This window comes from Sinocyclocheilus rhinocerous, unplaced genomic scaffold (genome assembly GCF_001515625.1).
Source record: "Sinocyclocheilus rhinocerous isolate Xijiao unplaced genomic scaffold, SAMN03320098_v1.1 scaffold496, whole genome shotgun sequence".
Taxonomy (NCBI): Eukaryota; Metazoa; Chordata; class Actinopteri; order Cypriniformes; family Cyprinidae; genus Sinocyclocheilus; species Sinocyclocheilus rhinocerous.
Genome location: NW_015632471.1, coordinates 283219 through 298052, shown reverse-complemented (window position 1 = coordinate 298052; position 14834 = coordinate 283219). Strand labels below are relative to the sequence as shown.

At 41.8% G+C, this 14834-nt stretch overlaps 1 protein-coding gene across 1 annotated transcript in view; it reads left to right on the top strand.

Annotated features, from left to right (window-relative positions):
- Positions 1-3259: 3259 nt before the first annotated feature.
- The window catches only part of LOC107742492 (protocadherin-7-like), a 36614-nt gene continuing 25039 nt past the window's right edge, over positions 3260-14834 (top strand). Inside the window, exons 1-2 of the mRNA XM_016555469.1 lie at positions 3260-6619; positions 7237-7953. Coding sequence (XP_016410955.1) covers positions 4049-6619; positions 7237-7953 — 3288 coding nt within the window. The 5' untranslated portion in view covers positions 3260-4048. The remainder of the gene's footprint in view (positions 6620-7236; positions 7954-14834) is intronic.

Genomic DNA, 14834 nt, shown 5'->3' with positions numbered 1-14834 from the left:
ACGAGGCATTACATTCTTGGTTACCTTACATTACCTTGGTTAGAATCAGTCATATAAATATCCTCACTGACAGGTTGCACGTGTAAGTGTTTTTAAATAAACTATAACACTGAGAGTCTAGAGCAAGTGGTGAAAATGCTTCATAACTAGGCATGTACTCAATTAATTGGCTTTAAGAAAACTCCTGTGAGGAGGTTAAAAAAATGCAACACTGAAAAATATAATGAAATTCCATGCAAACGTGCTTTTTTACAATGCTGAAAACAAACATATCATCATAAAAACAAAGTACAAAAGCACAGTGAACTAATTGGTGCTCCCAATACATAGGCAATTCCCCCAGCTCATTTTGCATGTTTAAAATTCATGTCCTCACTCCACGCATCAGTTAGAAGACGCAAGATTGCACAGTGGTGGGAGTTTGAGTCATGCACCTGAGAGAACGCCTTTTTGATGGCCACAGCATTAGTGGAGTAATAATGCAAATTACATATGCTACTAGCGCTTTTTAACTCTGAAACGAATCACTAACTTCCCCCCAATGACTGCATACGTGGGACATCTATCTATCTATCTATCTATCTATCTGTCATTTATCTGTCTGTCTGTCTGTCTGTCTATCTTTCTCTTTCTGTCTACACACATATTTATCTATCTATCTATCTATCTGTCATTTATCTGTCTGTCTGTCTGTCTATCTTTCTGTCTTTCTCTTTCTGTCTACACACATATTTATCTATCTATCTATCTATCTATCTATCTGTCTGTCTGTCATTTATCTGTCTCTCTGTCTGTCTATCTTTCTGTCTTTCTCTTTCTGTCTACACACATATCTATCTATCTATCTATCCATCCATCCATCCATCCATCCATCCATCTATCTATCTATCTATCTATCTATCTATCATTTATCTGTCTGTCTGTCTATCTGTCTGTCTATCGTTTGTCTACTATCTACACACGTATCTATCTATACTGTATATTCTATCTACCCATTTACCTATCTACAGTGGGTACGGAAAGTATTCAGACCCCCTTAAATTTTTCACTCTTTGTTATATTGCAGCCATTTGCTAAAATCATTTAAGTTAATTTTTTTTCCTCATTAATGTACACACAGCACCCCATATTGACAGAAAAAGGGTGCTTCTACTAAATACTGCGCAAAGGGTCTGAATACTTAGGACCATGTTATATTTCAGTTTTTCTTTTTTAATAAATTTGCAAAAATGTCAACAATTCTGTGTTTTTCTGTCAATATGGGGTGCTGTGTGTACATTAATGAGGAAAAAAAATTAACTTAGATGATTTTGCAAATGGCTGCAATATAACAAAGAGTGAAAAATTTAAGGGGGTCTGAATACTTTCCGTACCCACTGTATCTATCTTTACTTAACTTTGTATAAGTGTAGTAGGAGGGTAAGGTTTAATGTAATGTTTAAGGGAGTGTAATGTATAATGTGTTTTGTTCTTGTGTGGCTGAAGTGCATGTTGTTTAAAGGATGTTAATTGTTGTAAACATAGATACTGTCATGCAAGAAATATTTCAGACTCGTCTGACAAGAGGGGCGATATATGCACATATTCTATCTCGTAGCCACGGGTGTTTGCTATTCGAGTCTGTTCTGCAGATGATAAAGTTTCACCGGTGGACTGTATGCTAACTAGACTTGCGCATTAACGTGATGGGCTAAAGATGGAGGGCGCTCACGGGACACGAACGCTGAATCCACTCTCCCACCCACTTCGACTGGGCGATTGATTGCAGAAGTGAAATCAAAACGCGCGCGATGGAACAACTGAGGGCGCGAGGCGCAGAGCATACAGCACAGCACGCACGTGCGGTGACGCCGGTGGAATGTTAACCAGCCCCGGTGCAGCAGCAGCAGGGCAGCCGCGCCGCTCCTCCGCTCGCAACCTCCTCTGCTATTACTAAACGAGCTGAGATCGAACAAGAAAACCCTCCTACGTTAGTTTTAAATCAGTCCATCCCACGAATTAAACGCATGTATGTGACTGAGAACACGGGATGGAGAGTGTAGACGGAGAAGGGCTGCTCCTTTTGTTGTGTGACCGTAGTATTACGTTCAGCCAGTGCTGCATTGCGCTCGCGCATCCGCGTGGCTACGGGGCAGCCCGTGCTGGGACCGAGAGAGTGTGTGTGCTATACATGCTCATTGTTCACAGTATGAGTGAAAAGCACTGCCGCATTCAGACAATGAGAGTACTTCTTCGTGATTCAGAGAAATAACAACAAAAGCAGTAAAATCTATCCTAGCTAACCTTTGGCAAAGGAAAACGTCTAGATAGAGTATAGCCTACTCTATCTATCTATCTATCTATCTATCCGTATAATATAGTATCAGATGTCTTTGCACTTTTAAATTTCTGTTTCACTGATTAATCTTGTAGGCTATTTAAGAACTTTTTGTGGCCAATGACCTTGACCTCGACCACTAACCTGCGACCTTTTTCAGTATCACTGTGTTCAACTTGATCATAGTATTTACTGAACAAAGTAACTTGAACACACCTGAACACATTCAAGACATTTCTTCTTACGTTTTTGTGAGGGCCATAATGAGATGTCTTAGAAATGTCAAGTCCATTGTAAAATACACCCAGTTATTCAGTTATTCACAGACGATAAAACTGTTAAACACATAACCACTACCTCAACTGCAAGACCACTCACTTATATATACAATTCAAATTTAAATTGTTGTTATGGTTGCTTCATTTATTTTTGTGTGTGGCCTATGCTCACGCGCACACCACTTTAAATGCTGTATTTTATTGAGTTTTATAGGTCTGTATTTTATTACAACCCTTTTTTACACTTTTTTGTTTTTTACTACAACAAAAAAAATACATTTCACTGTCAACAAGTACTGCTTTTGCTGTGTTGATGCACATTTGTCAAAGAAACTGACTCAAACGATATGGTTAATTTTAAATGTCGGTTCATATATTAGGACATTGTTGTGAATTTTGTTTTAATTAGTTGTTCTGTTTTTACACAAGTGCTTCATTGGACTTGTCTAGTTGTATCAGTGTATTTTTCGCTTCTGAGGTATTTTGTTTTGTGGTCGTATGCAAACACCCCCCCTGTATTTGCGCTTTTAGACTGGTTAAAAGAAAAGCGCGAGCTCCTTCGAGACACTCGCAGTCTCCCGTTTCATCTGAACGGTCGAGTTACGTAGCGAGGGAAGTGTTGCAGTGAACGGAGGGGGAAGAGAGAGAGAGAGAGGGAGAGACTGCAGCATCATTTGAGGGACGTTCACATGCAGTGCAGTAGAACGTGCAGTTGAGGGGAGGAGGAGAATGCGGGACTTTTCCTCAAACACTTCACACACATCCACTACGGACTCCGGAGGAATTACTAAAGGCTTTTGTTGCTAGTTCTCTATCCTGCTCACCATCTTTCCATAAGTGGCTAATTTACGTGCTCTGAGAAGTCGAACTGAAAAGCTTTTCTCTTTGTCAAGTTCGCCGTAAAGGAATCTATAAGAGCTTGGCACGCGCGCGTAAGACTGCGGGGAAAGCTTTCCAATTTTCCTCTCGCTGTGGTTTAAGGTAAGAGAACATATAATATCGGGAAAAGACTTTAGAAAGCACTTTGGCTTATTCCCAGCCAGTAGCGCAAGCTCTGGGATCACAGACAGATCTCTTTTGTGTTCTACTGCATTGCAGTTTAAAACAGTGAAAGCGCGAGAGGAGCCCGCGCTCCGCAGCATCTCAATGAGCCGGACAAAGTCATTTAAACTGCTCAAATTTGACTCCCGTTTACTCTTAAAGGGCACAAAGGAACATTCTTGTCGGTAAAAGAGCTGTAAATACTTATCGCCGATGCCGAGCTCTTCACAAAGTGGATGTTTTATTTTATCGTGCTGAAAACGTGACCGGGGAACTAAAAGACTGCAGGAGAAAATAAGATTTTTGCCAAAGGAAGCTTTTATAGAGATTAATTGGTGGCGAGTCTGCCTTGGACCAGAGGAAGCTGCAGATAGAGAGTGAAAGAGAGAGAGAGGAAGAGAGAGAGGGAGTCATGGGGAGCAGGAGCATTGGCGCAGTGCACTCTGCGCGCTGCTACCTCGTGCTTATCCTGCAGCTGCTGACTCAGCTCCCGCGCGCCAATTCAGTGCTGCGCTACCGCGTGGCAGAAGAGGGGCCGGCCGATGTGCATATTGGGAACGTGGCTTCAGACCTGGGGCTGTCCACCTCTGGGATCGGGACAGGTGATGTCACTTTCGCTTTGGAATCTGGCTCAGAATACTTCAAAATTGACAACGTCACTGGAGAGCTTACTACAGGCAGCAAGAGGATTGACAGAGAGAAGCTGCCGCAGTGTCAGATGATATTTGATGAAAACGAGTGCTTTTTGAACTTTGAGGTGTCAGTCATAGGTCCCCTACAGAGTTGGGTGGATCTGTTTGATGGCCGTATTGTAGTCACAGACATCAATGACAACACCCCCTCTTTTCCTTCACCAGTACTCACACTGTCTGTTGAGGAGAATCGGCCAATCGGCACACTCTATCTCCTTCCCACAGCCACAGACCGTGATTTTGGTCGTAATGGCATTGATCGCTATGAGCTTATCCAGGACAGTAGAGATGGGGGATCATCTTTGCGGCGGCCTGCGAACGGACCGACCAATGGGAACGGTGGTGACCGAAGGAGAGTGTCAGAAACAGGGGCAGGACCTGCCAGCAGAAGCAGCGTGTTTGAACTTCAAGTTGCCGACACACCTGAAGGACAGAAACAGCCCCAGCTGATCGTGAAAGGGCCTCTGGACCGCGAAGCACGAGATTCTTATGAACTCGTGCTACGGGTTGGTGATGGCGGCAACCCTCCCCGCTCCTCACAAGCTCTGTTACGAGTGTCCATCACAGACGTCAACGACAACAGTCCACGGTTTGAGAGAGCCGTGTATGAAGCAGAAATGCCAGAAAACACCCCACCTGGCACACCTGTCCTGCAGGTGCGTGCCGCAGACCGTGATGTCGGCGTGAACGGGCAGGTTGAGTATGTGTTTGGAGCAGCGACGGAATCAGTGAGGCGTCTTCTGAGGTTGGATGAAGCATCAGGTTGGCTGAGCGTTCTGCATCGCATAGACCGCGAGGAAGTTTCGCAGCTACGCTTCACCATCACAGCTCGTGACCGCGGCCAACCACCTCGCACTGACCGCACTACAGTCGTTCTCAACGTAAGGGATGAAAATGACAACGTACCCATTGTGGAAATTCGAAAAATTGGACGAATCCTTGTTCGGGATGGCGCTGCAATGGTTCCAGAGAACGTGTTGGTGGACACTCCAGTAGCATTAGTGCAGGTGTCAGACCGCGACCAGGGAGAGAATGGTGCGGTTACCTGCACTGTGGTTGGGGATGTGCCATTTACGTTGAAACCGGCGGGTGAGACAGCCCTAGCACCTCCACCAGCCACGGATGATGCATTTGAACGAAACAAAAAGAAATATTTTCTCCACACCTCAGCACTTTTGGATTACGAAGCTACTCGTGAGTATAGTGTCACTATCGTGGCAGTGGACTCCGGTAGCCCAAGCCTCTCTAGTAATAGTTCCCTTCTGGTACGTGTGGTGGACATCAATGACCATGCTCCCACTTTTGCCCAGAGCTTAGTGGAAGTGCATTTTGCAGAGAATAATGCCCCAGGAGAACGAGTGGTCACAGTAGTGGCTACTGATGCAGACAGTGGTAAGAATGCAGAGATCGCATACTCACTGGACCCATCTGTTAATGGAGCTTTTTACATTGATGCCGATCATGGTGATATTCGTGCCACTGGGGCACTAGATAGAGAGCAGAGGGAACGCTATGAATTTCGTGTGATAGCTCGAGATAAGGGCACCCCGTCTCTGCAAGGCTCTGCTACTGTCATAGTTCAGGTCACAGACAGGAACGACAATGCCCCCAAATTTGTCCAGGAAGTCTTCACATTCTACGTCAAAGAGAACCTGCTCACCAATAGCCCCGTCGGCATGGTGACTGTTACTGATGCAGATGAAGGCGAGAATGCAGAGTTGAGTCTTTTTGTTGAGCACGATGAAGAGGAGGGTGGAGAGGAGGGCAAAGAGGGGAAGCAAGAAGTTTTCTCCATTGAAAATAACACTGGAACCATTTTCTCCTCTGCATCATTTGACCGCGAACGACGTAGTACATACTCATTCCGCGTGCGTGCTGTTGATGGTGGAGAACCGCCACGGTCTGCCACCGCCACCATCTCCCTGTTTGTCACTGATGAAAATGACAACGCGCCATCCATCACATCACCCGCTAATGAATCATACACCCTTCTGCCACCCGCTAGCGGAGCTCGGACTGTAGTCCGCACAGTCTCAGCCTCCGATGGCGACACAGGGTCTAATGCCGATCTCCGCTACGCTCTGGTAGGTGGAAACCCTTTTAGTCTGTTTGAGATTGGCTCGAGTAGTGGGGTCATAACCTTGGCAGAGCCCCTGGAGAGAAGACACAGGGGTCTGCACCGCTTGGTGGTCCGGGTCAATGACAGTGGCGTGCCTTCCCTTTGTGCCACGGCACTGGTGCATGTCTTCATCAACGAGAGCTTGGCCAATGCTACGCTGGTGGATGCACAGGTGAGACACATCAGTGCAGCACTGCTGTTCAAATAAACACAAACAAAGGGTAATTCAATATAGAGAAAGAATAACAGTTTGTGCTGTTGAACAATGAGACAGTGTAGAACATAACCAAATAGGAACAATTAAAGTGACAAGGGTTGAAACTGAATAGAGTCATTTTATTTGACATGAGAGGATGGAGCAGAGAAGTGAAGTCCTTGTCAGAAACTTACTCATAACTTTTCACAACTAGGAAATCCTAGCACGAAATAGCACTTTTTTAAAATATTGCTGTTTATAAATATTCATGCATCAAATTGCTGTTGACCCACATTGGATATTGGATAGAAAGAAACACATACAGATGCAAAGATGAAAGATACACACTCGCATACACATACACAGTCACACTTGCCTGCGCAGAATAACTATGATTGAATATCCAAGCCTTGACATGATAATTGAGAAGTCTGGGCCTTGCAGTGGGGATGAATGTGTATGTGTGCGTGTGTGTGGTTCAGCAGACAGAGCTGTGAAATGAGGATGCAGTTATCAAAGGGCAGACACACCATTTATGACTTTCCATTTTTGCTCTCTCTCTCTCTCTGTATGTCTCTCTCCCTCTCACTCAGGTGGCCCGCAGCCTTGCAGTCCCCCTCTATATGGATATTGCAGGTGACCCAGACAGCGAGAGAGCTTTGGGTAAACAACGCCTGAGCGTTGCCATCGGTGTCCTGGCTGGTGCTGCTGCCGTTATTCTGGTGATCCTTCTGGTTGTGACAGCACGACAGTGTGGGGCACAGGGTAAGAATGGCTATGAGGCTGGGAAGAAGGAGCCAGAAGAGGACTTTTTCAGTCCACAACCTCCCCCTCTGCTAGCCCAGGGCTCCCAAAATGAACGTGGGCGCAAACCCCGCAGAGACAAGCGTAATAACGGTACTGCCAAATCTGAGCGTTCTTTATACAGTGGAATTATGACGGTGAATGGCTGCAGACGTGGGGGAGGCGATGAAGAAGAGGAGGATGAAGATGTTAGCAGTGCCAGCGAGAGGATTGCAGCACGTTATTGTGCAGCAGCTAACGGAGACCCAAGCAGTCCAAGACTAGGCTCAAGACATCACCAATCAAGTCCAGATCTGGCACGCCACTACAAGTCCAGCTCACCTTTGCCTGCAGTGCATCTTCAGCCCAACTCACCACCCGTGGAAGGCAAGAAGCACCAAGCTGTGCAGGAACTGCCCCCCACTAACACCTTCACTGGCAACGGCACCGGTAATGCAGACGCCATGTCACTCAGCTCAGACCAGTGCTCCGATTACGGCTGCCAAACTGTCAAGTACAGCAAACAGGTAAGAACATAAAGATCTATGACTCAGTTTCACCACTGCACCTTCAACAAGTACAAGCAGGCCATGTTCATCAAGTGTCTTAGAATTGTACTAGTTCTGGATCATTTTGGCCAGCAAGGAGTAACATTTACCCAAAATGTTACAAGGCTTGTCAGGACAAAATCTTCAAGCTTGAACTAGATTTGGATTCCAAAACTAACCTAAATTCATTCAGTCCTGTGGGATATTCCTGTACTAATATAGAAAAACGCTGATAGCCATTGGATTACCCCACACATTTTCTTTGTTTCTTTGAGTACACTGTAATTAGGTTTTCTAAGAAACAATCTGGTATAAATGGAAGCCAGTTTCCACCTCAGAGAAAAAAAAAATTAGTCTAGTATAATGTTTAAAATAAATAAAGTCAACCGGTGAGACATAATCACACTGTGAGACAAAAATCACAACTGTGGCGTATAAAGTAACAACCGTGAAATATAGTCAGATTGTACAGTAGGGCATTCTGCCAAAGTCACACTGTGAAATATAGTCACATTTCTAACATATAAAGTTGCAAAAGTGATATTAAAAAATCACAACTATGATATATAAAGCCACATTCTGAGATATAATTGCACGATAGGGAGATTTAAATAACGAGAAGTAATAATTGTGTGATGTAAAGTCACAATTACATGTGGAAACAGGCTTCTCTGGATATATAACACATCATTTTATGAAGTTAGGGGCAATATTTTGCCCATATCTTGTCAAAGGCTTTTGGGTTATTTTGTAGTTCCGAGGTGAATTCAAGCTGATCTGCTCTTAGTGAAATCTCATCCCATCAAGAACTAAAGAAAAAGCAAAACTAGTTGTAGACAAGCACAAATGTGACAACTACTGCAGTCAGCCTGTACTGTTGTTGTGTTACTGCGTGTGGAGTGGTTAAGGTTATATGGTGCTAACTGCCTGCTCTCCTTTCCAGGAGTAGCTACTGAAAATAGACTGTCGAAGAGAGGAGAAATGTAACCCATTTTCTCTCACACCACCATAGATCTCTTTCCAGTTGCTCAGTCTCTCTCTTTCTCTCTTGCTTTCTATCATTCTCTTCATCATACTCCCCTTATTTTCCTGTCTTTGACATTCTTTCCACTCCTTTCCTTGTTCTTTCATTTTCTGAGACATGTTTGGAAGTGTTAAATATAGAGCGGAATATATGTCTACCTGCTTTGAGCGGAACTGGCCAGTGTGTTTGACAGTATATGCATGAAACGCTTGAGAGAGAAACCACGCAGGCTTGCAGAGTTGTCTTTTTTGACTTAATCTGTCATCTTTACACTTTTATCCAAGTCATAGATTTAATGCAGAATATCCAAACTACTAGCTTAGCACTTAACGGAAGCATTAAAAAAAGATTACCTGTGCACCCTTTGACAGGCGCTTTGGACTAAGCCTGAACCAAAGGGTGGCCTCATACTATAGAGAGACATGGTTAAATTGAACACTGGGATCGCATTACATTTTCTGACAGGTGTTGGGAGCTTAAACCAAATCCGCAGAGGTCTACACGCAAGATATTGAGTCCTAAATGACATGTCATTTTTGGTCTTTTTAGCATGACTGACAGTCAGATTGTAAGTCTCTTTACCCAGCGCCTAAAAAACAGCTGATGCAGTCGTTAGGGAGATGTGTGCCTCGCAAGACCTAATCAATCCATACACGCTGGTGTGATCCTGACCACAGTGGGTGGCTTAATCCAATACCGAGTCAATCCTCTTAATCTGCTGACATTTTTTTCCCACTGAAAATGCTTAATAGAGAATTCGGATGTGTATTTGTGTGCTTCTGCGTGTGCATTCATACTCGGCCAAGAGTTTGGGGTGAGAGTGCGTTAATGCTTACTGGTGAGTTTGTTGAACTCATTCTGACGGTTTAATCAATTATTGATCACACTGTAATTAACTCCTCTACCGCAGAGCTTTGTGACCTAGCCTAACTCGAGCTTGGTGTAGACGGTGCGTGTATGTGTGCGTTTGGCTTCCATGATGGGACGGTATAGCGTGATGGCAAGTCAATACCCTACTGCTGTCTGAATTTGCAAACAGACCCCTGCGTGAACGCATACATAAACAGCACTCTCGGAATTGAATGCAGACGAAAATGGAAATCCTTTTGACCTATATCTGTCTTTCTCTCTCTATCGCGTATATCTCCTATCTTCTATAAATGCACAACTCGGCATGTTCCTAAGTGGAACTCCAAACTCCCTCTTTGCTGCAGCGCACTTTTTCTATAGCCTCTCCCCCATCCGCCCACTCACGCCAACACCTATCGACCGGCTGCATTCTGTCCCCATGGCGGCCCACGTTCCTATCATTTGAATAGACAGAGCGGCAATCAATATACTAGGCTTGTTAATGTTGCGAGTGCCAACACACACCTGTAGACACGCTGCTCGGGTGTGCAGGGTTAACGGTCAGACAGGTGGGCAGTAGGTGAGTCTGTGTAACTCAACACACACGCTCAGGATCAGGCAACAGGTCAGATGGATAGTCGATATACTTGACACTCACACTTGCATGCTCACGGGTGCCATGCGTATGCTAGTGAGGACCGACTCCAGAGATAGATATTATAAATTAATGGAGGAGACCAGTGATGGAGGGGCCAGGAGACAGTGGGAGACACATGGGGGGATACAGAAAGGGAGAGAGAGAGAGAAATGAGGGGAGATTGCTAATGCTCACCTCACTTTTGCAGGGCTGTATTGATTTTCATTGGGAAAGCATTATGAAAGCTTTTACATGGACATGCACTGCAGTGGTTATAAAGGATTGAGAATGATGGTGGAAGTATGTGTGTGTGTATGTGTGTTTGACCTAGCAATGTTATTGGGGGGAAATTGTTGAAAAATGTCTAGAAGTTTTTGCTAAATCTGAAGAGGGAAAAAAAATCTAATTCTGGGGACATCCTTAAAAGGAAAAATGGTTCATTAGGAGACAAAATTATGTTTTAATTCACCTCTAAAAATGCCAGAAGTTAAGTTTAGAATGGAGTGATTAGTATTAATATTCTAATATAAGGCAATTGGAAGTCCCCATTTAGACACACACTTAAAAGAATGATTCTTTCTTTGTTTCTGCATCGTCATGTTTCTGATTGTCTTTCTGATCACATTTTATGTCAGCTGCTCAATTAAAAGTCATTTACTGCAAATGCATGTACACTTGCACTAAATAAGCTCAGTACTGTGTACTTCCTATAAAATTGTGTTGGACATCTGTGAAACGCAAGGCAATAAAAATGACAGAGGATGCTTTTCAGTGGCCAAGTGTAACCGTACTGAAAAATGAGAGGTTAATAATTTATAGATGACACATTAGGTTAGTAACACTGATGGCCATGACCAGATGGGAGGTGTTCTCATGTGACCACCACATATCTTTGCAACAACAGCCATTAGTGCAAGGTTAACTTGTTGTTTATCCATATTCAGTAAGTGAAATTGAATGATAATTGAGAATGGAGGACATAGTGTATATATGTAAAGCAGCCATGTAAACACAATCTTATATGTTCTTTGTTATATTTCCAAGGTTCCAAATATGGAGAAAATTTTTGATTTATTGAAAAGCTGTTCATGCAGAGAACTGAAAATCAGTGTGAATTGCCGGTCACAATCCATTGTACTTCCTTAATGTGACATATTTTCAATTGAAACAAGATATTCAGCAAGAAACAATGTAGAGGGGAATCAATTGCATCGTGAAAAGTGAATGTTTTATACCAGAACACAGTCAACCCAAATGCAAATTTGCTAAGATAATGCATCAAATCCTGTTTGACTATTGGTTAACATTATTCAATAGCATAAAATGAAAAGTAATTTCAGTCAATTGTTTCTTTTTTAATAACGTGCAACAATGAATCTTTCAGCATATGCTATCCAAAAATGTGCATTTAGAATGTAAATAGGGTTATTTGTACGGTGGCCGAGAAGTGCAAAACAAATCACAATTCTGAAAACAAAATAACAAATTACAAACGCAAATGCAAGTCTAAAAAACAAAATAACAATTCAGAAAGCACAACAACAATTCAGAAAACATTATAACAAGTCAGAAAACACAATGACAAATTCGAAAACAAAATAACAAGTCAGAAAGCACAACGACAAATCCGAAAACAAATGAACAAGTCAGAAAACACAAAGTCAATTCAGACAAACCGGAAGAGGTAGGTATAGTTTGAGACAGCGCCATTGGTTTGGGATTACTCACCGCTGACTGGATGAGACATCTGTCAATCAAAAAATACGTAGTGTCTATTTACATTTAGTTAAAAGTGGATGTAAACCATCAGCTACTGTGGCGCAGGTGGATAAGCGCTTGTCGTTGGCTTTGTCATTGTGTTTTCTGACTTGTTATAATGTTTTCTGAATTGTTGTTGTGCTTTCTGAATTGTTATTTTGTTTTTTAGACTTGCATTTGCGTTTGTAATTTGTTATTTTGTTTTCAGAATTGTGATTTGCTTTGCACTTCACGGCCACCGTATATTTGGGACTTTATGTTGACTTAGTCATTTGTAATACCAAATAAAGCTTTATAAACATAAATAAAGTTTTACAATTAGCTTACCTCCCACATTCATGCTGTATTTCTTTTTTTAGACCAAATTAAAAGTAATGAAAAGTAAAACTGAAAAGTTCATTTCTTTCAAGTAGGTCATATGGAAAGAAATGCTGGCAAAACACAATTGTATTAAAATATCTTCCTTCAGTGTCCATTAAGGCTTTGTTTGCCACATTGTATAAATCTGAAATGAGTCAGAAAGTCAAGGCTGTCAGAGTTTTGTAACGCACAGACCTGCTCGCCTGACTGTTTCAACCTCAAAATGAGACACGACAGGAATTCAGGATATTCCTTACCCATATCCTCCCAGACAAGCAGCAACAGAACCAAGAAAACACACACACATTAAGCTGAGAAGCAAAGGTGCATGAGGAGATGAAAAGTTCCCATCCTCTTACATCAGTTTCTAGCACAAGATCTAGGCCATGACTTTTAACTGTTTCTTCCTCTGTGTCCAGACTGGGAACAGTGTTAAGTTGGTTTTAGTTTGTCCTCAACATGTAATTACATGTAATCAGTATTTCATAATATTAATATATTTACATCAGTTTTACTTGATTCATTTATTTATAATGAAATGACATGTAATTTTAGTCAGCAAAATAACATTTTAGTTTATTATATTGTGTTGATTAATATCTTATGAATTCATCATGCTTAAGTGTTAAGGCCGTCACCAAGAACGTTAACTATATTATATTAAGTCATGATAAAGTTCTGTTTATTATAAGCTTGTGCTGCAGTTTTGTCGTGTGCCCTTTTACATGCTCAAGTGAGTTAAAGCAGGATGGATTCTGATTGGCTATCAATGTTTTTATTGTTCATCAGCTGGAAAAAAAAATCTGAAAGTGATTCCAGTGATATTGTTCCTCCATGCTGTTATCATTATAGTTGTTGTGTGAACTCTTCTTTAGTTTGGAGTGATTTTTAAAACTATATCTTTAACATTATAGTTATTGTCCTTGATGTGAACGGGCCTTCTTTTTTGTGTTTTAGAGACTGTTTAAGATGTTGCACAGTGCGCACTGCATTGAATATATTCAGTCAAATTCTTAGTAGCACATAACTTATTTTACAGTCGTTTATGCAGTCATTTCATTGTCTGTAAAAAGTAATATTACATTTATGTTGTGGATTCGGCAGACTAATCTCATATACTTATATATAGGATGCATTTGAGTGAACATTATTAATCCGTCTGCAAAGTGGTTCAGTTTACCGGTATTCAGTTCTTCCAGCTCATGCAGTTCATTCCCCAGTGTACTATGATTGGATTATTTAAATAAATTATTTTCCTATATTTTCCTTCTTTCAAAAAAATTGCTAGTGCATTGTTAATATATTGCAGTGTAGCTGTTTTCTCATCATATTTCGGCAACAGTTTGAAAGAAATTAATTTAGTTGAGTTTTCAGCCCTTTCAAATTAAAAAAAAAAACTTTGTCAACAAACATTTTTGTTAGTAATTTTGTTGGCTAGATGAATACTGACTGGGAATCCTTTGTAAAAAGATGCTAATGGAAATGCTGGGATCAGAATCATTCTTCATAATCTTTCAATGATGCACCATACCCTAGCGCTGCAGCCAAAATATCATCTGGCCAAATGTTTGATGGCTATTATTAGAGATATTCCTGTGCTGGCAGCACTCTAAAGGCATCAATTCCATACAAACTAACACACAAATAAGCATTCTTATAATTAAACACACACACATACACACAAACTAAACACACACCCAGAGTAGGCAATTAAACAAACAAACCCACACGATAACACACCTCTTTGTTAGCGCTATGTATTGTGTCTTCAGCACACTGCTGCCACTGAGTGGAAAAGCTCCAGCATTTAGAGTCCCAGTGTCATTTCCTATTCAGCTCTTACTGAATTGCATTAATATTTGAGCCAGCATTAACTCGGCTCTCCGATTCCCTGGATCCCCGTACTGAAGGTTCTCGAGGGGTGATCCTTTTGTTGTGGTCTGACTGTAGCTCTGTGGTTCTACAGTTACAGTTCAGGGTTACCCCAGTGTCATGAACCAGCCTGAGTATTCATCTTTTATTCAAACACCCCAGGCTGCTTCTGTCACTGCCTGTCAGAGAAAGAGAGAGAGAGATGCATACTTAAACCCCTGAGTAATGAAAGAAATAAAAGATATTAAATATATAATAGGTAATAAATAAATACTAGAAAGAGAGAGAGAGAGCAGCTATTTATGGCAAATTAAGATATTACTGTGTGTGTGTAAATATGTATGTATATATATATATATA